At 35.5% G+C, this 26,506-nt stretch overlaps 1 protein-coding gene across 1 annotated transcript in view; it reads right to left on the bottom strand.

Moving 5' to 3' along the window:
* The window catches only part of LOC121409321 (probable E3 ubiquitin-protein ligase HERC4), a 45,224-nt gene that overhangs the window by 16,214 nt on the left and 2,504 nt on the right, over nt 1-26,506 (bottom strand). Inside the window, exons 2-9 of the mRNA XM_041601250.1 lie at nt 24,315-24,485; nt 23,017-23,098; nt 19,637-19,850; nt 18,865-19,019; nt 17,810-17,923; nt 16,729-16,803; nt 15,926-16,192; nt 15,157-15,264 (exon numbers count right to left, since the gene is read on the bottom strand). Coding sequence (XP_041457184.1) covers nt 15,157-15,264; nt 15,926-16,192; nt 16,729-16,803; nt 17,810-17,923; nt 18,865-19,019; nt 19,637-19,850; nt 23,017-23,098; nt 24,315-24,466 — 1,167 coding nt within the window. The 5' untranslated portion in view covers nt 24,467-24,485. The remainder of the gene's footprint in view (nt 1-15,156; nt 15,265-15,925; nt 16,193-16,728; nt 16,804-17,809; nt 17,924-18,864; nt 19,020-19,636; nt 19,851-23,016; nt 23,099-24,314; nt 24,486-26,506) is intronic.

Raw genomic sequence — 26,506 nt, 5'->3', positions numbered from 1 at the left:
CATTATGCCAAGAGCGTCCGACGCATAATGTCGCAGTCAACGCATAATGTCGTAGTTTTTCTAACGCATAATGTCACATGTCGCAACGCATAATGTCACAGCGGTATTTTCTTCAGGACTCGAGCTACAGATAAGATATAAAACATGCTTTCACTTAGTATTTTGAGACACGAAAAAGAGAATGAAATTATTTTGAAATCAGGATTACTCTTTGTATGGATATTTGTCGCTTTATTACCATTTCGTCTACTGCCTTTTCCCCACTATCGCATGGTCTGATATCATTTCGTCTACCATTAGTCAACTATCAACATAGTCCAATAACCATTTCGTCTAATTACCATCTCGTCTAATAGCCAGTTGGTCTAATAGCCGTTGTGTTTATTATCATTTAGTCTAATTGTATTTTTTTCAGTTGGTCCAATATCCATTTTGTCCAATATCATTACGTCTATTACCTTTTGGTCTAATAGCCAATTGGTCTAATAACCACTTGGTGTACTCTCATTTTCGTCCATGTTCCATTTGGTCTAACTTCAGTTGGTTCGCTATCACTTTGTCTAAACCCATTTCGGCTAACAATCATTTGGTATCGTTGCCACGGGTCCAATCACCATTAGGTCCTATCACCGGTTCTAGGACAATTACCCCACGGACAATCACCCTTCCGGACAACTAATCCCTGACAATTTTACCCACCCGAGGACAATTACCCCCTGGACAATTACCCCCTGAGGACAATTACCCCCGAGGACAATTACCCCCTGAGGACAATTACACCCCGGACAATTACCCCCTGGACAATTACCCCCTGAACAACTATCCCCGATGACAATTACCCCGGACAACTACCCACGGACAACTACCCCCGGACAATTACCTCTTAGGAAAATTAACCCCCCCCCCGAGGACAATTACCCCCGGATAATTACCCCAGAGGACAATTACCAACGGGAACAATTACCCTGCCCCGGGGACAATAACCCCTAGACAAAGGGAGTGCACAGAGTTAGGGCCTAAATAGTAAAATTACAAGGCGTTCTTGTGTATATTATCTTTGCATATTTTTTTTTTGCTTATAAAACTAAAGCCACATCTTAATCTGGAATGTGCACCAATTGTTTCATAATTCTTAGCTTCTTGTTAGATGAATTGTTTTAAAATAACAGGTTTATAGGTTCTTCTTGTCAATAGTAGTGTTGATGGTTTGCGTTACCGACTTTCAATATTTCTATCTGTGAAGGTGTCTTTTTAATGTTTTATCTATTTTCCTGATTTTTTCCTGAAATTAAACCCCAAATGAATCAAGAAAAAATCAGATCAGTTGGAATCAGAGAAATTAGGCATTTGTGATTATTATGTCTAATCGTGTCTTTTCATGAATGTTCAATTGTTCTATGAAAACTTAGTATGTGGGCCAGTTTACACATTTTCTGATGTACATATGCGTAGCTATATAGCGCAAGCCCCCACCCCCATTTTTCATGATGCAGAAGGCATTGCTAAACAAAAAAAAAGAAAAAAGGCGGAAAAGGAAGAAAAAATAAAAAAGAAGAAAATGAGAAAGAGGGAGAGAGAAAAAAGGAGAAAGAGCGATATAAGAGAGAAAATTATTAACATAAGATAAAGTAGAAATTTTTTTGAAAACCTGTGCCACCGACCCAGACCATTATAATGGTTCACGCCCGGGGGGGGGCACTCAGTATATAATAATGTGCAGCGGAGGGGACCCCCATTTTTACACTCAAATTTCCGTTCCAAGGCATAGCATCTTTGTCTTATTGAGAAAAAGAACAAAGAAAGCCGCTCCAAGGCAAAACATTTTCTTCTTATCGAGAAAAAAGAAGAAAGGAATCCGCTCCAAAGCTTGTCATATTTTTCGTTACGCCGTTCCGGTCGCATTGATCTGCTACATTAGCGACGGATCATGTTCGTCGGAGAGAGTGACACGTATTGCGGGTTCGCCTCCTCTCTCCCATTACGTAACGTCAGTGGCGGCACCAGGATTTTCAAAGTGGGGGGGCAAATGGGGGGCAAAAGAAAATATTGGGGGGGCAAGGGCAGTCAAAAAATTTTTTTGCATGTGTGGAAAAATCGAGCGCGAAGCGCGAGTTTTAGTGGCCCCAATAAACATTTTTTTGTTACACTTGATATAAACAGAAATTTTTGTAAAATCAGGTAATGCTTAATGGAGCAAAGTTATTGATCAAAACTAGATCATGAACTGAACATTTACATATATGTAATCTTAAGGCGTAGACCTATTCTACTTTTACATTTTTGTATCACATCAGAAAAAATGCACAATATTCCATGAAATTTCAACGCATTCTCTGGCTGCCATCTTCAGTAGATAGTCAATACGTAAACACTGACACGTACAGCCACGTGTGTAGTTCAGTAGTTTAGCCACATTTCACTCTTGACTAGCCTTCATCACAAACTGTATGTACCATTGAAGAATGCTGATCGCATTGTAAAAGACTTCAATATTTAATTTCTGTTCTCTTTTTCATATCTTATTTTTTTCATACATAGGCCTAATAATTTTCTTCCGAAGACAGGAAAGTTTTTAATACACAGGGTAAAGTTTATTTTCAAATATACTATAGTTGGGTGTCTTGTTATGAGAATATAGCCTAATGAATACAGACATTCCCCTCGTGGAAAGGTCGAAAATTTAAGAGGGAGGGGACAGAACACCCATCGCAGATTGCACATCTTTACATAGCCTATTTACTTTTTCACTAAAAACCATGACGGTGACAAATTATGAACGAAGAGTTCAAGCATTCTTATTTGTTAATGAAGCAAATCGATGAGTTTAATCCAAATTTTACATGAGTAGATGCATATTTATTTCAAGGAAGGGGGCAGACTTTGAGTATTTGTCCTCCACGCCCCCCCCCCAAAGAATAAACATTGCTGACGACAGAATACACGCCATGTACTGTAGTTTAACACTTACATTAGCTTGTGTATCACACATTGAAATGTCTGCCTTAATGCAAGATATAACAAGCGATATAAACTTATTACAAACTAATAGTGTGCGAGGAAGCCAACAGCGACTAAGTGAGAAAATTTTCAAGTTTTGAAGAGCAGAAAATGGTATTTTAGAGCACTTCACAGCTGAGCTTGAATATGTAGTACGACAGCATCTACTTATTTACAAATTACTGTATAATTTTCTTTTAAGTCCTCAAAATTTCTGGGGGGGCAAAGCTTCTGAGTGGGGGGGCAAATGCCCCCCCATGCCCCCCCTTGGTGCCGCCACTGCGTAACGTGGAAATTTGAAGTTGAAAAAAATATCGGGAACTACGAAAATGTCGAGCGGTCATCGAGGGAAACAAGGCGGGAAACGCCCCCGACCATCTACCGGCTCTATTCCAGAAGGACCTGCTCTCTTGCCTGCCATTAAGAATCTGTTAGCAGAGGAGATAGGAAAGGTTCTAGATAGAATTCAAGTTTTGGAACTTAACTTTGAAGCCAAATAAAGAAATTTGAAGAAAAACTTAACGATGTTGTGAATTCGGTCACTTTTAATGAACAAAGTATTTCAGAACTTCAGCAGAAAATAAAGGAGGATAAGGAAATAGTCAACCAGGAAATTGACAGTCTCAAGTTATACATTAATCGGGAAAATTTACTTTTCCACGGAATAGCAGAAGGTAATCAAGAGGAAGATGTGGAGAACCTTTTACGGGACTTTTTGTGGAGCACCTTAGGTTTGATAGAGCGGTTGCAGATAGGATTGAATTTCAACGAGCCCATCGGATCAACTCTACCAGAAGACCGCGCCCCATCATTGCAAGATTTTTAAGATATAAAGATCGCGCTGCTGTGTTTCAAAAGGCGAAGAATTTGAAAGGTTCACACATGTTTATTACAGAGGATCTCCCACTGCGAATAAGAGAACGTCAACGAGCTCAATTGCCAGTCTTAAAGCTTGTGTATAGCTTTGGTAAAGAATCAATAATGTGATTGATAATCGAATATCATCTAATATGACACACATATATATATATATATATATATCTAATATGAAGCGTAGAGACCGTTAGATATTTTTTCAACTGCTCTTCTCTAAGAAAATTTCAAATATTCAAATCTTGGATATATAGCGCCCTCTCTCGGCGATGCTTGTTTTAAATTAAAAAATGGGCATTCAAGCACTTATCTTATAAATTTAGTGATAAGATATCCAAAAGTTACAGACAAAGAACATATCTTGAAAGTTTCAGCCCATTCCATGATTTGGAATAGGATTTAATTGAAAGACAAAAACACACAGATATTTTAATTTGATCGGGTGTCCCGATCAAATTAAATTTCCATGTAAAATCACAAAATTTATCCTGTAAAACACATTTTCATTTCATATCCTCCACATCATAACTGTTATAGGGCATATCCATTCATATTAGCTGGCAATGAATTGGAATAGTGATAGGTGCATTTTGGTGGATTTACCAAAACTATACACAAGCTTTAAAGGCAGCCCGGTCTTCAGGTAAGATGGCATATTTCTCCCGAAGCGAACCTTGGAAGTTGTACATCGATCGAGTTTATGTGCCACGGGCATGACGGGAGAGACAACATGCGTTCATTCGGCCACTTCCTACGGAGACACATCCCGGTAACCCAGGAATACGTCTTCAGGTAGCTGCTGGTGCAGAGCATAATCTCCCGGAATAAGCAACTGGCGCTATAAGATTGCAAGGAGAAAAGCTTGGATAAGTATCATTTATGTTTACATTCGCTTACACTAAGCATTTAATTTTCTAGACAACGGAGTTAAAGAGGTTTTCGCTAAGTGAGACCCTTCTAAACACCATTTAAACTGTTTAACTGATAAGAATTTGGTTTGATGAATATTTCATAACAAACTGCGAGTCAACTGAAAGCAAAATTGTTTCATTATTTCTGGAAGATGCAATGAGGATGATTGAAGAATGGTATATTCCTATTCAAACCAAAAAAGGAAGAGAAATGCAGGATAAAGAAGACAGGAAAATATAACAGCAATAACTAAAGCGTGGGTGAGAACAAATATTGTGTACTCTTATCAACTGGGATCACTGCTGGATGGAGACCGAGTTTAATACTAAAAACTATTTTTTTTAAGGAAGGAAAGGAGATGAAGTGTTTCAAAAGTGAAAAGCAACAGGGCTTATATTTTGATTATTAAAGATATATTATAATCGTGCAACAAGAAGAATCTAGAATGAAGAAACTAGAAGACGTTGATGGAACAATCACCCTTTCTTTATTATTTTGTGGAAAAGATATATAGGTACACAAATATTACCTAACTTACAATTAATTAATTTTGAGCGTGAATTTGCAAGGTAGGAAGGGTTTTCTCAAGGAGCTCTTGGCTCATTTACTTAACCACTTTTAGCCCCAAAAAAGGGGGTAGAAAGAAAAAAAAGGAATGGAATGCACATGACAGTAAATCTTCTCAGTCTAATTTAAATGCATAACCTTAAATCGGTTTCATAAAAGAATAAATATTGCTAGAGAAGGTAATAGACAGGATGAATAGCTCTGTGTGCATTTACAATTTTGCATCATTGCTGGTGACTGTGTATTACGTCTTTTTCTATCGCACATCCCAGGTTTTTGTTTTTGTTTGGTTGTTTGTTTGTTTTTAATGATAATAAGCACACAGGATGACTCTTCCAACAATTAGAGTGTTTGAAATTTTATTAATGGTTATTGATCTACATATTCAATGAAACAAAAAAAAATGAAGGAGTGGAAAGATTTGCTTCAGGCAGATAGCTTTAATTGGCAGAGAACATTATTTGGATAGCTGTGTTACAATGGCTCTAAACAAATTAGCATGGGCAATTTGAATAGCTCCATTAACGTTATTGAAAGTAACCAGCTAATTGAGAGGCAAGAAATCTACTCTATTTTGTTCTAGTTGTTTTGATTAAAACGACGCTATTTTATATGGAATCTTAAGTATTCTACCATTTATTTTATTGATTTTCCCTTCATTCCTTTATCACGTATCATGCTAGTTTAATGAATGGCACATGGTTATAGCAGTTCTTCTCATACCAAATCTCAATTCGTATTGGTTTACAGAAGAATAACAAAAGAAGCCACTCGGCAAGGGTGAATCGGAAAATGATTGTTTTGCATCATGCCTTAATGATTAATTGTTCACTGAACTCAACTTGATTGAAATAATTTCGATCAATGAAAGCGATGCTATGTCAAGTGCTATGTTGGTCAGGTTCTTTTTTATTTGATCGCGTGTTACACTATTACACATACCACTTGGCAACACTCAGTTGATCACGCATACCTGAATGTCTGTTCATATTTCGCCAGCTTTTGTAATTTGTTTTCATTATGAAAGGAATGTCAAAAGGAATAAAATCACCTTAATTGTTTTTATGATAGTCGACATTACATTCCACTTGACAGGGAAAATTCCACATTGTTGTGAATAGAATTGTTATGCTGATTATTTTGGTCCATCCAAAATTGAATACGCATGCATTTTTAGGGCGGAGTGCTGGATAGCAGATGGTATAAATTGGCTTTAAAGAGTGTCATAAAAGCTTGCATTCAAGCATTGTCCAACGGAGTTTATACTCAGTGGCGGACCGTGGCCCGGAGGAGGCGAGGCATTGGGGGGGGGGCGGCATTGTTCACAGACAATGCAGTGCCCCCCCCCCCCCCAGTGCTTTGTCTCGTCCCGGTCACGGTCCGCTACTGACCACTCCGCAAGTGTCAGTCAATTATGTGTACCTTGCATTGACTAAAATTAATGACCCTTTTTCTCTTTTTCTTTTTTTTTTTTTTTCATCCAAACTTCCACATTTATCAGGGTACAGTGTCGGTTTAAAAAAGATTTCGTTCGATACTGTATTATACTTTGTATACTAGAATTTCACATCTCAATTATTGTAAGAGGGGGTCTGATATCATGCATCAGTATGCCATTATGTTCGATCAAAAACATAAGCTACAATGCTTGATGTTAATACATTGTATAAATTCTTATATACTTGCCACTCAGCAAGGGTGAATAGGAAAATCATTGTTTTGCATCATGCCTTAATGCCTGACTGTTTACTGAACTTCAAGATTGAAATAATTACGATGAAATCGATGCTATGTCAAGTGCCACATTGATTAGGCACTTTTTTGTTTGATCGCATGTTACACTTTTACACATGCCACTTGGCAACACTCAGTTGAACATGTATACCTTATATTGTTCGTATTTCGCCAGTTTTGAATATATTTTCATTAAGAGTGGAATGTCAGAAGGTATAAAGTCACTTTAATTGTTTTAATGATAGTTTACATTACATTCCACTTGACAAGGAAATTTCCACATTATTGTAAAGGGAATTGTTACTCTGATTATTTTTGGTCATTTAAACATTGGCCAACGGAATTTATACAGAGTCATGCCATTCCGCAAATTGTGCATGCCTTGCATTAACTAAAACTAAATGATCATTTTTTTTTATTCATCCAAATTTTCACAGTTATCAGGGTGGAGTGTCGGTTAGAAAAAGATTTGACACAATACCGTATATACTTTGTACACCAGAATTTCACATCCCAATTATTGTAAGAGTGGATCTGATATACTCCATCGGTATGCCATTATGTTCATTCTAAAAGTTACAATGATTGAGGTTAATACAATGTGTACCTCTTTCACACATGCCACTCGGCAAGGGTGAATAGGAAAACGACTGTTTTGCATCATGCCTTATAATGCCTAATGGGTTATTGAACTTGATTGAATTAATCAAGATAAATGGTATCGTTGCTATGTCAAGTGTTATATTGATTAGGCATATTTTCTCGGTTGTTTGATCACTCGTTACACTTTTTAAACATGCCACTTTGCAACACTCAGTTGATCAGGCATACTGTCGTATTTCCACAGTTTTGAACATATTATTCAGAGTGGATTGTCAAAGGGTATAAATTCATCTTAATTGTTTTTTTTTAAGTGATAGTCACATTGCATTCACTCGACTGGGAAAATTCCACATTGTTACGAGTGGTCTGATATACTGCATCGGAATGCCACTATGGTCGTTCAAAACTGAAGATCAATGCTTGAAGTTAATATATTGTCATGATTGTGTACCTCATATACATGCCACTCGTCAAGGGTGGGTCGGAAAATATTTGTTTTGTATTATGCCGGGGTATTATACCTTAATACCCTCTTGTTAATTTAACTTGAGTAGGCTCTTATGTGCTGTTGTTGGTCGCGAGATAGATACTTAACATTTTGAAGCAGATTTTTGAGAATGGAATAAATAGATACTTGGGCCCTTGGGTGTGATATTGTTACTCTTTCACAAGATTAAGTCCGGTATGAAGACAACAAACCTTGGTCCTGATGATTCGTTAGGAAGGGGGCTTTAGGCAAGTGAGCTGACTTAATGAGGAAATAAATGGTAAACAAATGGTTAGCCTTTTCTTTTTTTAACTAAGCATACTGATGAAGTATGTCGAATAGTAGCCGCTTAAACTATTTTGTATATTCCTGATATATCTCAATAACAAAGGAAGGAAACAGATAAGATGGTTGATAAAAAAGCTTATTGTAGGGGGATGTCCTATATTTCGATTAAGATATAGTCAGGAAACCGTTGACAAAACGGCCTTTCAATCGTAAAGGTGCATTGTTTTATTTTTTGTTTATAATTAATTCTTTATTAATACTTCGCCTCATTATTACCCTGGGAAAACTAACTTTCATGAATGCGAAGATGTCGTCTATTTAAAATTGTGCTTTTTTGAAAGGTAATCATTGTATCGAAAATATTTTTAATGGGATACAATTATTAAAGGGGAAGCAGTCCCTGACATGGGGTTTATAGTGAGAATGGAAAGGGATCGTTAGCGGGTGCAGGTCATAATCTCTCGGGTCTGATGCCCTTTTTTTGAAAAAAATGAAATCTATTCTTTTTTTAGAAACGTGCATGTCATGTTTATTAAAGATATTGTAAATAATATATAAAAGAAAAAAAAGAATGAAAGATACTTGATATTAGTTCAAATCATTTTGGTATTTAATTTCAATTCTTTATTATGTCTCATATATTTGCATTGGTTTCTTTTTTACATTTTGGCATTTGATTCCTTTCATTTTAATGGGTTTTTTTTCGTTTTGTTGTTTAAATTCATTTTCCTAGGTGTTGGGAGGGGGGCGGCGAATACGGGAATTATAGGTTAAGTTCTAATGCTTACGACACTATGGCGATTCCCTTTGTTGTGTGTGAATTGGGAGGTGTGTCTTTGTGGGGATGGTATGGTTATTGTTTTTTATGTATCTCTCTGTCCGCATGGGTGTGGACGTCTCAGTGAAAATGATGTTAGGATCAAGGATAGCAGATGTGTATTTGAAAGTGCCTCGCCGTCAGTATTTAGAAGCAGTAAAATGTGGACAAGTATATTATTATAAATAATTTATATGGAGTGTAGCACTAGTAAGATATCCATGGATTGTAATTTCGTCTCTCTAAATGTAAAAGGGATAAGAGAAGAATCAAAGAGGAGAAAATTTTTTGATTGGTGTCGTGATAAACGTTCAGATATTGTATTTTTACAGGAGACATTTAGTACGAAAGATATCGAAGAGAGGTGGAAAAAACAATGGGTTGGAAATATATATTTCAGCCATGGTATACGAGTCATAGTAAAGGAGTTAGTATACTTGTAGATGCTAAGCTAGATGCCCAAGTTTTAAAAGTCATTGCTGATGAAGAAGGTCGGTTTATAATTTGGAAATGCAACATACAGGGGTTTGATTTAGTTTTAGCAAACGTTTATTTCCCAGTTCGTGGGAAAGAATCGGAGCAAATAACTTTTTTGAGGAAGCTCAATACAACATTAAAAAGAATAAATGAGAATAATTACCCCATAATAATAGGAGGAGATTTCAATACGATACGAAATAAAGACCTAGATTATAGGGGTACTTGTAAACAAAATATGAATTCCAAATTTGAATCTCTTTTCAATGATTTTTTGATTGAACATAAATTGATAGATATATGGAGGAAAAGAAATGGAATTAAAAAACAATATACCTACAAACAAATGAACCCTTTCATGCAAAGTAGATTGGACTATTGGTTTGTATCAGAAACTTTAGAAGAGATTATTTCAAATTGTAAAATACTTCCATCCTTAGCACCAGATCATTCAGCAGTTCAGTTGCATTGCTATAATCTGCCATCTGATTTAAAATTTAAAAGTTCTTACTGGAAATTCAATAATAGTTTATGTAACGATGAAGATTTTAAGAAAAAGATGAAAGAAGAAATTTTAAGATTGAAGGAAGAATTTAAAGAAGAAATTGCAGATAAGAGAGTTCTCTGGGATTTTCTAAAAATGAAAATTGGCAGTTTACAAGAAAATATTCTAAAGAAAAGGCTAAGATACGGAAAGAAAAAATAAAGATATTGGAGAAAGAAATATTGGTTTTAGAAAACGATCTTTTAGGAAAGGTAGACAGGCAAAAAATAGAATTATTAGAAGGTAAACAAAATGAATTAAAAGCAATTTATAATTACGTAAATGAGGGAGTGAAGGTAAGATCTAGAGCATCATATTATGAAAGTGGTGAAAGAGATACAAGGTATTTTACTCAACTGATGGAATCTAATAAAAGAAAAACGGTAATACGTAAACTAATGATAGAAGGAAAAATCAGTTTTAATCAAAATGAAATAATTCAAGAAATGCAAAGATTTTACAGTAAATTATACTCGCAACAGGAAGGCGAAAAACACGAGATTATGGAAGATACCTTTTTTCAAGATATACCGGAATTAGAACCGGCTTCAAGAGACATTTGTGAAGGAAAAGTTACTCAAGGTGAATGTTTGGAAGCTTTAAAACAAATGAAACTTAATAAAACACCGGGAAACGATGGGCTTAGTGTTGAATTCTATTTAGTATTTTGGTCTATAATAGGAGATTTGATAGTAGACGCTTTGAATGAATCTTTTTCTAAGGGGGAACTTTCGGCACATCAAAAACAAGCAGTTATTATTATGTTTGCGAAAGACGGAAAAGACCCTTTGTTTACTAAGAATTACAGGCCAATTTCATTACTGAATGTCGACTATAAGATTTTAGCAAAAGCTCTCTCAATAAGAATTAAAAAAGTATTGCATGAAATTATTTATATTGATCAGGTTGGATATATAAAAGACAGAAATATAGGAGAGGCAGTAAGGTTAATAGACGACATGATTTTTTTACGAAACAGAATAATATTCCTGGCTATTTAATGGCAATAGACTTTGAAAAAGCATTCGACTCTGTGTCCCACTTATTTTTACAAAATGTTTTACGTCATTTCGGTTTTGGAGCATCTTGGTGTAGGTGGATTAAAACATTATATAATAAAGCCTCAAGCTGTGTTTTTAATGGAGGCATATCTACAGGGTATTTCTGCGTTGAAAAGGGAGTAAGGCAGGGGGACCCGCTCTCTCCTTATTTATTTTATGTATCGAGGTCTTAGCTCATTCGATTCGTAAAAATTCCGATATACGTGGAATTCACTTTGGTGATTTTGAAGTTAAACAAATACTTTATGCAGATGATATGACCCTTTTCATAAAAGATACATTATCAATAAATAACATAGAAAAAACCTTTGAAAAATTTGAAAAAATATCAGGTTTGAGAATAAATAAAGACAAAACCTTTATTTTGCTGTTAGGCCCCCTCTCCGAAGAAAACGTTAGAATGCCTTCTGGTAAAGTAGTAGAAGTCATTAAAATATTGGGTATAACTTTTTCATTGGATGTGGAGGTACAGGAAAGGATAAATTATAAAGAGATCTTAAGCAAAATTAAAAATTTGTTGAATTGGTGGAAACAGAGAGATCTCACTCTAATGGGAAAAATTCAATTGTTGAAAACATTTGCACTCTCGAAAATAATTTTTGTATCGTCACTCACCCCAGTACCACCTTGGGTTTTTCATGATATTGAAACGTTAATGTTTGAATTTTTATGGAATGGGAAAGACAAAATAAAAAGGAACATTATGTGCATGGATTACGAAAAAAGGAGGGCTTAGAATGATAGATTTTCACTTATTTGTATTTGCACAAAGGATTATGTGGTTAAAGAGACTCATACTCGGAGATTCGAAAATAGGATGGAAACGATTTTTTATAAATAGGACACGTAATTTTGGAGGTTTACTAATACTTTTTAGTAACATATCTTTAAATTTGTGCAGATTGTCCTTACCAAGCTTTTACATAAACATGTTGGAAATATGGGGTGCTACGAAAGAAATATTGCTTAAAAAGGAAATGCGTCAAAAAGAAATGAGATATTCTTCAATAATAAATTTATTCGTTTGGACGGAAATATGCTATTTGAAGAAAGCTTATTTCTTAAAAATATTTATAAAATACATCATTTAGTTGATGACAGGGGTAATTTTAAATCATCTAGAGCCTTCCAGAGGATGGGATTAAAAGAAGATGAGATAGAATATCTCCACACAGTATATGAAAATATTCCAGCAACGTGGAAATGTCTCTTGAAGAAAACAGACACATGCAGGGACACAGTTTTAAATTTCGAATTTATGTTTCATGGAAATGTTAACACAATAGCTAATGTTACATCAAAGAAAATCTATAAAGCTTTGTTAAACATGAAATCTGAGAGGTCAGGCGCTGTTAAAAACATTGAAAGAATATATGACTTTTCTGAAAAAGATACTGATACAATATTTTTAAGACCTATGGTAGCTACCTTAAATAGCAAGTTAAGGGAGTTTCAATTTAAATTGCTGTATGAACTTGTATATACTAAAAAATATTTGTTTAGATTTAAATTATCAACACAATTATAATCTATGTTCGTTCTGTGGAAAATGTGAAGAGACATACGAGCACATATTCTTCACCTGCGAATACATAAAAACTTTATGAAAAGACTGTGGTTGTTCATTTAAATTACGTCAAATAGAAAATGTTAATTGGAAGGATATTCATATTGGAGTTAAGGTTTTTGATATAGGGAAGGAACAATTACTAAATCATATTATCTTTCTAATTAAATTTATGATATTTGAGCATAGTAAGGCTAAAAGAAGACCCCCAACCCCTCAAGAGATAAGGAAAAAGATATTGGAAAATGAAAAGGAGGAAAAAAGAATAGCAGAGGCACGTGGAAAATTATCCGGTCACCTGAGGAAGTGGGACAATTTTCATACTTCATGATGACGAGGCACTCCGAATCCATTTGTTTTTGTTTTTAATAAATGCATGGCACTTATTTTCATGACAGCTGCCTTAACACTTATGCGGACAGATGAAATGCATTTGATCTGGTGGAGGTATGTGTGTGTGAGGGTGTGTGTGCGGGTGTGGGTGTGTGTGTGTGTTAGGGTGTGTGGGCAGGGGGTGTTTGTGCGTGAATCGGTTTTGAGTGTGATGGGGTGGGATGTGAGTGTGCAGGAAGGTCCGAAGATAGTAAATCTTTTCTCATAAATCCTATATTTTGATAAACTTACAGGTTTCTTTACAGAGTTTTCTTTGTGATAAATGGTGAATAATTCGATTTTAGGCTGCACTTTGTTTTTCTTCAATTAACATATGTATTATGTATATATAAAAATGTAAGAGAAAAGAATGTACATCAGACACTTACAACAAATTGAATTGATTTAGAATTTATTTACGACATTATTTTTGTTAAGAATTGTCAAATGTAACCATAATATTTGTAAGTTCAAATCAAACTTTGTAATGAATGTTATATTTTACTATGTTCAATTTTGTTTTATGAGAGAAGAGAATAAAAGATTACTAAAAAAAAAAAAACAATGAGCTGCAATTTTGGTGAAATGCGGCCGCAGAGCGCTGTCCGACCATCAACTCTGCGCGAGCGCACCCGGCGTACGTGCCGCCGGGCTAGCTACATCATGCACGCATGTCCGTTCCACAGGGATGCATCAGCACTGACACGCTAGCGATCCGTTCCAAGGACCCCGTTTTTTGTCTTGCCCGCGGCACACCCCTACCACATTTTTGGTCGAGTGCCCCCTTCCCCCTGGGGGTCACGCTTGATTCGATGCCAGAGAGAAGGTGGGGGGGATTTTCCGGGGGGTAATGGTTTGGCGGTAACTGTCTGGGGAATCATTGTCCTCGGGGCATTTGCTGGGGGGGGGGGGTAATTGTCTGTGAAATAATTGTCCAGGGGTGATTGTCGGGGGTAATTGTCCTCGGGGGTAATTGTCCTCAGGGGGTAATTGTCCGGGGGGGGGGTAATTGTCCTCGGAGGCTAAATGTCAAGAGGTGGTTGTCCGGAAGGTGATTTTCTGGGGGGTAATTGTCCTAGAACCGGTGATAGGACCTAATGGTGATTGGACCCATGGCAACGATACCAAATGATTGTTAGCCGAAATGGGTTTAGACAAAGTGATAGCGAACCAACTGAAGTTAGACCAAATGGAACATGGACGAAAATGAGAGTACACCAAGTGGTTATTAGACCAATTGGCTATTAGACCAAAAGGTAATAGACGTAATGATATTGGACAAAATGGATATTGGACCAACTGAAAAAAATACAATTAGACTAAATGATAATAAACACAACGGCTATTAGACCAACTGGCTATTAGACGAGATGGTAATTAGACGAAATGGTTATTGGACTATGTTGATAGTCGACTAATGGTAGACGAAATGATATCAGACCATGCGATAGTGGGGAAAAGGCAGTAGACGAAATGGCAATAAAGCGACAAATATCCATACAAAGAGTAATCCTGATTTCAAAATAATTTCATTCTCTTTTTCGTGTCTCAAAATACTAAGTGAAAGCATGTTTTATATCTTATCTGTAGCTCGAGTCCTGAATAAAATACCGCTGTGACATTATGCGTTGCGACATGTGACATCATATGCGTTGACGATTTGCTGCGGCATTATGCGTTGCGACATGTGACATTATGCGTTAGAAAAACAACGATATTATGCGTTGACTGCGACATTATGCGTCGGACGCTCTTGGCATAATGTCGCAGATTGCGACATTATGCGTTGCTGCGACATTATCGGTTGTAACAGGGGGCATATTGGAAAGTTTGCTTCAGAGATGATTTCATTCTAACCTTGTTAAACCACAATGTAGTAGACGATGGAGAGTCGGTGAGTTTCTTGAAGACCATGTGCTTCTGAGTATTAAATAACTCTTCATTAAAGAACCGCCAGAATAATTCCTATAGAAGATGAGAAAAACATCGAATCAGACAAATGTCATTTTTCTAAAATTTATACCATTGCTATATACCAAAAGACTTAAAAAATGGGACCTTCTGTCTTCTTGTAAGGCGCTCAGCGACTTATGGGAATGGGGAAGGGTAAAAATGACACAGGGGCCGCGGAAATGGGGGGGGGCTGGGGGGGGGGGCTTTTTTTCCCAAAATCGTGTACAAAAACCTAAAAATGACCATATGATTGTGATTTTTAGCATGGTTAGCCCCCCACTTTGAAAACCGTTCCGCGGCCCTGTGACATGTTTTATTATGTAGGACCTGCTGAAAGAATCCTAGCTTACAGCTGAAATAGTTTGTATGAATAAAAGTTATTATTATTATTGTTTTTTATATTTCTATAAAAGAAAATCCACAATTACTGAAACATCTCAGTGGTTAGATGAAAGAAAGGTCATGTCACCGATCTTTTCAAATTGATGAATCCCTTCCCCCTTTGAATTTTGATATCTAAACTGACAACATGATAATGAGACCCCTTTAACCCCTCCCATCATGGTCTCGGCCAACCGATTCAGGACTGGCGCCATGATATTTAGATAAAGGGATCAAAAGTCCTGTGACGATCTATTCATTTGGGCTGCATGGTTCTCACTTTCTTACTTACTTTCATTGGTCCACCAGCATTTACTCCCAATGACACATTATCCTTGAAATGGACTTCGAATGGGAGTAAGAGAGCTGTTTCTCTCTTATTTTGTATCTTTGAGATCGCCGATTCAACAATCTTTTCGATGTCTATCTCGAACTGAAGGTGTGCCGGTTTCAGATGTAGAGAAGGTAAAATGAATATTTCCAACCACAAAGTTGATCCTGGTTCAAAACTTGTTTCGAACTCCCGTCTGATCTTTAAAAGAATCTGTTTGTGGTGGCGCTGTAGGATGAAGAAACAAAATAATGGTGCCAGGAAATGTGTTTGAAATTGTCAGGAGTTAATCTGTTTAAAACGGAACCTTACTCTCTCTTTGTTTTTACAAACTAATGAAAATATCTGTCTTGTGCAGATTTCATGAAGTCAGATATTCGTGCACAAAAAGGGAAAAGATAGTGATTTAATTTTCGTGACACAAAGTTATTTATTAAAGTGTGGTCCCTAGAAATTAAGATAAACTTCTTTTCTAGGGAATAATATAGGTTAGTCACACAAAAGTAAAATAACAACAACAGGTAGCTACATATTTACTTGTGTTGCACTATTAAGCTAATCAACCAGCCCTTAGGACGATATTTATATATTTTCTAACACTTTCTTCTTATTGATTAATTAAAATAGATAATCAAAATAATTGAAGCTGTTCTGAAACGTATATAGTAATGTATGACGAATGCCTGCAAATATTTACACGTTTTCTTATTTCATTCAAAAATAGGAGATAACAGATAAAGAATATAATGAAGGTGTTATCCTACCCCACATGTAGAATCAAAGTGCATACGCATCATATTCCACTTCCTTTGTATATCTAGTAGAAATGAAAATTGACCCTGAAAATAAAAATATAAAGAAAACAGAATTTGTCGTCAGATAAGCATGAGCAGAATATAATGCGGGTACTCTATGCTTAAAAAAAACACTAAAAATTTGATCAAAATCGGACAAAAGAAAAAAAAACAAAGTTAGGAAATTTCAAAGATTTGCATTATTTCAGTTAAACATCTCTATGCATGTCTTCATGAATATTCAATGAGCAAACTGATGTCATATTCCCATTTGTTCTTTTGTATTTTATTACAAATTAGGTTTATCATTTTTTTCCTCCAAGAAATAAAATGTACTGAAATAAAATGTACTAACAACTTATTTAACATGTTTAATGCATTAGTTATTGTTTCAAGATTTCATCCAGTGGGGATGTGACATCATCGGCCAACCTAATAAATAGGCATATTAATGACGACATGCATATAATTTTCAAGACTTGTTAGTTAAATTTTCATTCTACATATCTAGATATGATTATTTTTAGCCAAGAATACCTATTAAGAGAAAGACAAAGTTACATCAAGCGAAACTTAAGTGTATAATAAAGTAAATATCCCTTTGTTCTCAAGAAAACAAAAGGTAAACCAAAATAAATAGAATTGAAAAAACATCATAATGCACGGAGAAAATCTGATGAAATATATGATAATGAAGCCAGATCAGTGAAACATGCCATCTATTTTAGATAACACAGAACTGGCCGGCCGCTTCCATATTGGATACCATGCATGCCATTCCGGCAATTAATCACCGTCTCTCTCTTTATTTTAATAAGAGCTTGAAATATTTCTATTTTCAATCCACACTTTTAGGGTTATCAGGTTTCATTTTATACTTGTAACATTGTATTTTTTATTTTGCTAGCGCTTAGACCATTCTTAGAAAAGCAAAGTACATAAATAATACATAGTAATAAATAGTCATTTTCTTTGATCATGCAACGGTAGCATATAACACGGTTTTTACAACGTAAATCTTTAAATTATAGACTCATTTATATACATGTACCATGTGCAACAAAGAGTTCCGTTGTAGAAAGCTCTCCTCAATCCTCCTGTCAGTATCTTTTTGTAGAATGTAGAATAGATTGACTGGAATCTTGTAACCAAGTGATTTATTCACCTGTAAGTGAAAATAAGGAGCCATCTTTCGTGTTTTAACAAAACCTGTACTCCGAACCGACCGATGGTATAATAATTGATTTGATAGAGCTGGAGTGTGTTGTGACTGTCAATAGTTTCAAAAGCATCGTGTATTAAATAGAACCATATCATCTCTTGTCCCAGTCAAGTTGGGCGATTCTGATCGATGACTTTTTTTATATTCACGGAAGCTTAAACAGTTAACACTTTTCTACCAATCTACCAGTTTTCGCTCAACGACGTATACATGATCCAGCCAACCCGAATAAATAAATTTATAATTTAGAGCTGAATACAGAGGATTAGCCTGCGTTCAGGAGCAATAATAGGGGGTGGTTAATTTCATCTGTTCTTAAATCCTCCATAGAAAATTTATCCCTAAAATTAAAAAAGTTCCTGCAGCAGAATCTCGAGAACACCTGTAATCTTACCAGATTACGTAATCTTTATACATTACATCATGTAAAATTACAGGAAATTGGTATTTGGGGTATAGCACCTTACAAATTTCCTTAAATAAATCACCGCTTTCCCATTTTTAAACAGACCTGTTCTGTTTAATTGCAGGAAAATTCATGTTTTATGAATTTACAGAATGATTCTGTTATTCATTTCTGCAAAATCTTCTTTTTTTCTGTAAAATCAGGGTTTTTTTTACGGTTTACGTCGCCGAGCAAAACTCGAAATTAAGATGAAGAGGCACGTTATTTTCCCAAGTCGTCTTATGTGTCGTCATTGTACTTTATCTTGCTAACACGTTGTATGACAACATAATAAAAATTACAGGAAATTGGTATGATAATAATTTGTTGCAAAACGCATCAAAATAATTCTCGGACTGACTTGCGCCGGGTTAGTCAATAGGTCTAATTGATTCAAATTCAAATTGAAACTTTACAGTTTTTCTCCAAAAATATGTACCTGGTACAAGATGCGCAATGCGGCAAAATGTATGTTTTTTTTCTGCCTCAAATCAAGAATGTCCATTGTAAAATTGTTGAGTAGATTCATGTATGCCTCTTGGTAGACCTTGACCACTCTAGCTAACATATCAGAATCATTCTCCCACCAACGCACTGTAAAGAATGAAAAGAGATTTTTAAAAAATCAAAATTTCGATTATTTTGTGAAATTCTTTATCAATATTACAATTTTCAGGTTTATTTTAAATTTTTGATTCAGTCTACATCATTAACGTACCATTTGGGGTGGCCAGAGTCTGACTTGCCCTTGTTTGCTTGTCTGAATTATTTTTAACTCACGGTAACATTTGACTTCGTTTTTTATTAGCTTTCTGAATTTTCAATGGGGATGTGTGGTTTTTTGTTTTTTTTGGGGGGGGTATAATGTTTATCCCTCTTGAAGACATTTTTTTTCATTTCATACGCCATTGGTCTGCAGCTATACACTGTAAAAAGATATTGGGTACAATTTTTACCACCACGAGGGTAATGTGTCCAACCAATTTGGGGCAGTATTTTACCCAATTCGGGAAGCATATTGTCTAGTAAGTTTTAAAAATAAGCAGCAATTACTTTAGAATGGGGTTAATGTTCCTCACACTGGATGAATAAAAATGCCCACTGTTGGTTGGACACGTAATTACCCTAATGGAGCACTTTTGCCCAATATTTTTAGAGTGTATAACTAGTCATCCAATGCTGCAGTCAAGCAAACTTTAGATATGTTTTACCCAGTACACTAAAGTTGGTCTTCGCCCGGTCATCCATGTAGATCAAGGTAACCGCCAATTCTTCGATGATACGATTACCCCACTCTTCATCTGGCTTGTCGAAAGTTGGACACTCGAGTACAATCGGAACAAATCGTAAAAGATCGGATTCGATTTCATCCTTGCAGAGTTTTGGTCGCATATCTCGTAGGTGTACAAGGATAACTTCTGCTACCTGTATAAAACAATCGGCAATATTTTCCCCTTTATACTCAGACAAGAAAAAAGGTTGAGATATAAAGAAGAAAAATAAAAATGAAAAATAAAAATCCATCCAAAAAAATTTTCAACTGGCAAAAATATATATCATTTTTTGTTATCACATTAACGATTTTGTTAAAAGAAAACGATAATTATGCAAATACAACCTAATGCGAGGTTGACCGAAATAATGATATTTGTTACAAAATTGGTCAAAAATATATAAATTATTATAGGCTCTCACAATCAAATACTAAGAAGTAAATGAACTAATAAAAATATATATTGCAGTCAATTAATCATGAAATAAACATTAAGGATAACAGTAGAATATATGCAGATAAGTAGTAGTAGTACACAGTAAAAAATATCATGCTGTTCAAACCCGTCAAGTTTTCTCAACTTTTACACAATCGTTTAAACTTTTGGGGGAAATTATTTAAACGTTTCCAACATCTTGTTTAGAGAAAAATTAGCAACTTGTTTCAAAATTTAAACCATGATGTTAGAGCATAGGTGGATCCAGGGCGCCGATGCCCCCCCCCCCCATTGGCCGAGCAAAAAGGGGAAAGAAATAGAAAAAAGGAGGGAAAAGAGAGGAGAAAAAAAAGACGAGGAAGACGAGAGAACAAAATATGATGAGGGGAAGACTTGGAAAACAAAGAAATGTTTCATGTCACTATAAAATTTGTGCTCGCGCTAAGCACTCGCATTACCTGTTTAGTGGATTTACATATTTTGCTCAGTATGGAGCTCAAAATATCAATTTTGGAAGACGATATACAAAACATATTTCACCTCGGAAATCGAACTTTCATTATTTTGTTTGATTTACAGATAGATTTTTAAAGAAGTGCTCTGTAAAGATGTCAGTTGTATGGTTTGGATATTAATATGGTCCCGACATTTGGAACAACTTTCCAAACAACGTTAAGTCATGTTCAACAATATACTCATTTAAAGCCACTATTAAAAGAAAAACCATTGAATCATATGCATCCCCCTCTTCAAGTTAATTATTCAACTGCCCTTTACTGCACCCGCACCTGCACCTGCATTGCACCCACTTGATCAATGAAAGAAATTTATGTACCATTTTACGAGGCCGCCATCATCTTCAAGCTTAACCGCTCACGATGGCGGTCTCCTGCATTCGTTTAAACTGTTATTTTATTTTCATTGAATATTGCTACTTTTTTATATGAATTTTTCATTGCTTTGTTATGACTATTTCTTAACTTGTTTTGTAAAACTCAATTGTATCACCTAGATGATATGTTGAATATTTATGCTGAGTGCAGAAATAAATTCAAATCAAATCAAATCAAAAATATTTTCTGCTCGCACTGCGCGCTCGCAAAATTTGATTTGTAAGGTACATATTATTTTCGTGTATCTTATTAAGTTTTTAAATATCCCTATTCAGGTCTGATTTTCAAAACGTGTCAGCTACCGCTGCACGCTCGCATTCTGATTGGTAATTTATGTAGATCTCAATTTTAATTCTATAACAAACTAGTTAAAACCCACATTTCATGATAGTTTAGCAATGACAAAGTTCTGCTCGCAATTCGCGCTCGCATTGAATGAGTACAATACAAAACAAGCGAGAAACACACGGGGGATACTAACTAAAAAGTGCTTGAAATGTCAAGTTTTCAGGCCATAAATGTAACAAATTTCGCACTCTCATGGCTAAAAAAAAATCGCCCCCCTCCCCCCTCTATTGGCAAATGCTGGTTCCGCCCCTGCAGAGTGACGGGCTTAAACAACCTGCTTAAAATTTCAAACCGCGCTTTAACAGTGTAGTAGTAGCAGTAGTAGTAGTAGTAGTAGTAGTAGTAGTAGTAGTAGTAGTAGTAGTATAGTAGCAGTAGTAAAAAAAGTAGTAGCAGTAGTTGCAAAAATTGCGCATAAACATGGCATAGACATTCATATGTATGCGGATGATACACAGTTGTATGTGTCATTTGATCCAACTGACCCTGCTAGTGAGTTGTCTGCCAGGCTTCGTTTACAAAATACAATAGATGATATGCAGTCATGGATGCTAAACAATAAGTTGAAATTAAATGAAAGTAAAACAGACTTGTTGATTATTAGTTCTAAATCACAAAGTCATTTGATTAAGGACCGGACTATACAGGTTGGGGACTCCTTGATTAAAGCCTTGTCATCAGTTCGAAATCTCGGTGTCGTATTTGACGAACATATGTCTATGGATGCACAAGTAAAGAAAATATGTCAATCAGTATACTATAATATTCATAATGTTAACAGCATTAGGAAAGTCCTTGACCATAAGTCTGCTGCTATGCTTATACACTCATTTGTACTATCTCGATTAGATGTTGGAAATGCTCTTCTTTTTAATATAACCTCACGCAATGTTAATAAACTTCAGTATGCTCAGAATACAGCTGCCAGGGTTTTAACTGGTACATCAAAATATCAACACATCTCACCAATTCTCCAAAAGTTACATTGGTTGCCAATCCGGAAGCGTATAGAATTTAAAATACTTCTCACTTGGAAAGTGTTTAATGGTTTGGCACCAAAATATCTACAAGACCTTGTCACGCCTTATGCACCAGCTAGAAGCCTGAGATCATCACACCAGCAACTTCTTAAGACTCCCAAGACACGTGTAGCATATGGTGCACGAGCTTTCTCTGCCTCAGTACCTTCTCTCTGGAATAATTTGCCATTAAATTTAAGAATTATACAATCACTGGAGACCTTTAAATCCAAACTGAAATCTTATCTTTTCTAACAGTATTAGTTATTGGCACTTTGACACTCATCCAAACTTTCTCATTCTTTCTTTTCTTGTGCGCCTCGGAATAGAATATTTCTAGATAGATGGCGCTATATAAATGCCTATTATTATTATTATTAGTAGTAGTAGTAGAGTAGTAGTAGTAGTAGTAGTAGTAGCAGCAGCAGCAGCAGCAGCAGTAGTAGTAGTAGTAGTAGTAGTAGTAGTAATAGTATAGTAGTAGTAGTAGTAGTAGTAGTAGTAGTATAGTAGTATAGTATAGTAATAGTCGTCGTCGTCGTAGTTGTTGTTATTAGGAGTACCAGTACACATATAGTTTATTCGTTATCCCTTTATTTTGATATTCAAGGATTATTCGTACCTGTTCTTGGAGTTTGATGTTTCCTTCAAGTAATTTGAATGTTTCTTTCAGTGATTCTATGTTTATTCCTGCATACTTTTCTCTGAAATAAAAGACCATGTACAATTAGACAATAGCGGACTACAATCATCATGAAATCAATTGAAAAAAGTTTGACGAAACCCTGAAAATCTATGATTTTTAAACAAGAAGTAATATCGATCCATTGTTTGGTTTGCCTTATTTACTATGAAGCACATTTTCATTGGTATATTTAGGGGATGTCATAAAATTCAACGATGTTTGGTATTCCAAGATAAGGAATATAGATTGCAGACCAAATCGTATTTATAATTTACTGATCCTAAGCTATTGATGTTTTCATGAATTAGTATAATTATGAGACAGGAGACCCCTCATAGAAGCCTTGACATGGAATAGGGCATTTCAATCTCGTAATAATAATAACAACTACTTATAGTCTTATAAAAGCGCTTTGCATTCTAGAAAATTTGAAATATACAAAAAAAAGTTAATTATAAATTAAATAACAAAAACTTCAAATATCAAGGCCACTGTAAATGGAGTTAGGTTTAACATGTTTTTTTTAGGTCTTTAAATTGGATCTAAATGATGGTTGGTAATAGAACGAAAGGAATGTGGACGAAAATTCCACAGACGTGGGGCAGAGCTTGAAAAGGAGCTATCACGAAAGAAAAAATAAATAATTTTTTGCTTATTTTGTCAGTTAAGACATTTTTATTGATAGAACGAAGGGACCTACTGCCTTTTGTATACTTTGATTAAGTACACAAAATAATTGATAATGATTCAATGTTTTTAACAAAAATGCACGAGAAACAAAAAAAAGTACAACTACATTTGTAATTTTAAGATCGAAAGAATATTTCACTGTTGTTGCTACTAGAAGGTTTGATTCATAAAAGAGTGTATTTTACTCTTATCACCATGCAGGCATGAAATTCCCATCGTTCTAAAATGCCCATTATGTTAAAAAAAGTGAAGGTGCATTTGGATGAAGTTTTAAGGAATCAACGACTTCATTCAACCACATCTTCGTTGATAATGATGTCACTCTCTAATTAGATATATTTATTTGCACTTTGCAAACACTCCTCTCTATCATGAATAGTTAAGACTGACGTATTTCACTGAGTTTATTTTCGTTCAAGAAGAAATATATTCCTAATGATGAGAAACCTGCATCTGCTATAAGGAAGTGTTACCAATAAACAATGTTAATATCATGATGCAGTACTTCCCCTTGTACTATTATCGACATGAATATTCCTTTTTACCTGAAATTAGTGAAATCCTCATTAAAGAATGCCTTTACCAGTGATGGAGGTGACATTGCTCTGTACAGATCAGTTCGTTGTTTTTGAGTTAGATCAGATCCACGATCTAACCTGAAGATGCCGTCAAGTATCGTTTTGGAATCGGCTGCCATGGTTACTGCAGTTGGGTTACTGGTTCATAGAATAAACATATATTCAAATGAAAAAGTAATCGAAGTAATTGAAAATTTGTTAAGAATATAAAGTTCAATGTGATTATGAGACTCTAATACGATTTTTAAACGGAGTGACATCTCCTTGATGATTGAATTACATGCAATGACAACGATACTGAGTGTCAGTGGCGTAAGTACGGGGGGGCATGGGGGCACGCCCCCCCAAAAAAAAAAAAAAAAAAAAAAAACGGTCTTAGTGAATTACTACAAACAAGCCCGGTTTCAGCTCGCAGTATTTGATTGGTGAGATGCGTATGATTAGATTACAATGACTACAAAAAGTGCTTAATGAGTTTAGATGTAATTCTAACAAATCAGCAAAGGATGGCACTAGCATTAGATGACAATGCTGAGATATGTACACTATTAATAGATTCCTAAGTTAGGGTCAGTAAAAAATAATATACAAAAAATTTCAGCTCGCGCTTTGCGCTCGCATTGTTTGTTTAGCGAGACAGGTACGTCATGATTACAATTTCAATTCAATTCTTTTTTATTTCATTTCCATTCAAAACATAATACAAAGTAATATAAAACAATACAAATCAAATACAATTTTACAGAAGGGCATTCTTACTTCGTAAAAAAAACAACAGTATAATATAGAGCATAAATGGAAATGGAAATGAGGGGAATTGCTTATAATGTCCCTTTTAGGTCTGAATATCAAAAATTTTCAGCTCGCGCTTCGCGCTCGCATTATTTCATCAGTGAGATACATATCCGTTTAATGGCACTGCATGTCCTTAAAAATGTCTCTATTAGGTCAGTATACACGGCAACTGAGCGCGCTTTGCGCGCTCCCTAAGTGATTCGAAAATTTTGCTGTTGCCCCCCCCCCATGCCGTGACCCACGGTACGCCACTGCTGAGTGCATAGGCGCCAGAAGCGGGGGGCAGGGGGGCACTTGCCCCCCCATACAATTTTGGGGGGGCAAAACGAGATTTTACCCCCCCCCATGTGCCCCCCTAAAAAGGATAAATTATCTAACATGTTTAAGGACAAAAGTAAACGATGAAGGCACTTTTCTGCCTAAAAATTGTCATTTCCATTGTAAAAAATGAAATTACAATATTACAATTACATATCGTAGTAAGCCTCGCGTCTTATGACGAACATTTCCTTCTGTGAAACATACCTCTGATAAGCCCCTGTCCATCATATTACAGTGTGATAACGTTTAACCTTTTATGAATACATTTCAAACTAAAACCGAATGGCAAATTAAAAGTGGTTTTCCAATGCATGCTGGCTGTGTCGGCTAACAAACGCGCGGTCGCCCAGAAACGCTCAGACCGGACCCGATATCACTAACGCGCCTGAACGCTAGCAAAATATGGAATCTATGTCATAGCTGTCAAGCCCAGATACCATAACATCTCGAGGTCGTCATATATTACTCTAGGACATACTCTCAATCATCAAATTTTGATAGGCGAGAAATTGGAAGATAAATACTGAGAGTAGGTCCTAGAGTAATATTTCTTGAAAATGTGTGTAGTTCTGAAAATGACTGTAAAAGAGTTAGAGAGGCTTGAGTAGTTGGATTATTGGATAAATGAGAACATGCTAGTTTGAGTCGGCGAATTGAGTGCAGAGGAGGAGTACTCATTTATCAACTACTCAAGCCTCTTCAAATCTTCAACCTTTTCTGGTTTATTGTCTTTTTCAGGACGATGCTCATTTAATCAAAAAAATACTCAACTATCAACTGTCCACTCCCCTATCAATTTCACTTCTTCCTCTATCCACTTTTTCGAATACTCCACATGGTGTACCGTCAACAACATCCGCTATTGGAATGTAATTGTTTTCTTCTAAATAATGTTACATAATGTGCATTATGAACTGCTGTAGTTTGTTAATCAGTTCATGATAATTTACAAGTGAACATTTCCTGGAATTTGATATTCATCATTTCCTAGTTATGGTCACATTTTCACCAGAAATTATGTAAAGAAAAAAGAAGATTTTGCA

The sequence above is a fragment of the Lytechinus variegatus genome, chromosome 2, assembly GCF_018143015.1.
Source record: "Lytechinus variegatus isolate NC3 chromosome 2, Lvar_3.0, whole genome shotgun sequence".
Lineage (NCBI taxonomy): Eukaryota > Metazoa > Echinodermata > Echinoidea > Temnopleuroida > Toxopneustidae > Lytechinus > Lytechinus variegatus.
This window is presented reverse-complemented; position numbering and strand designations above follow the sequence as displayed.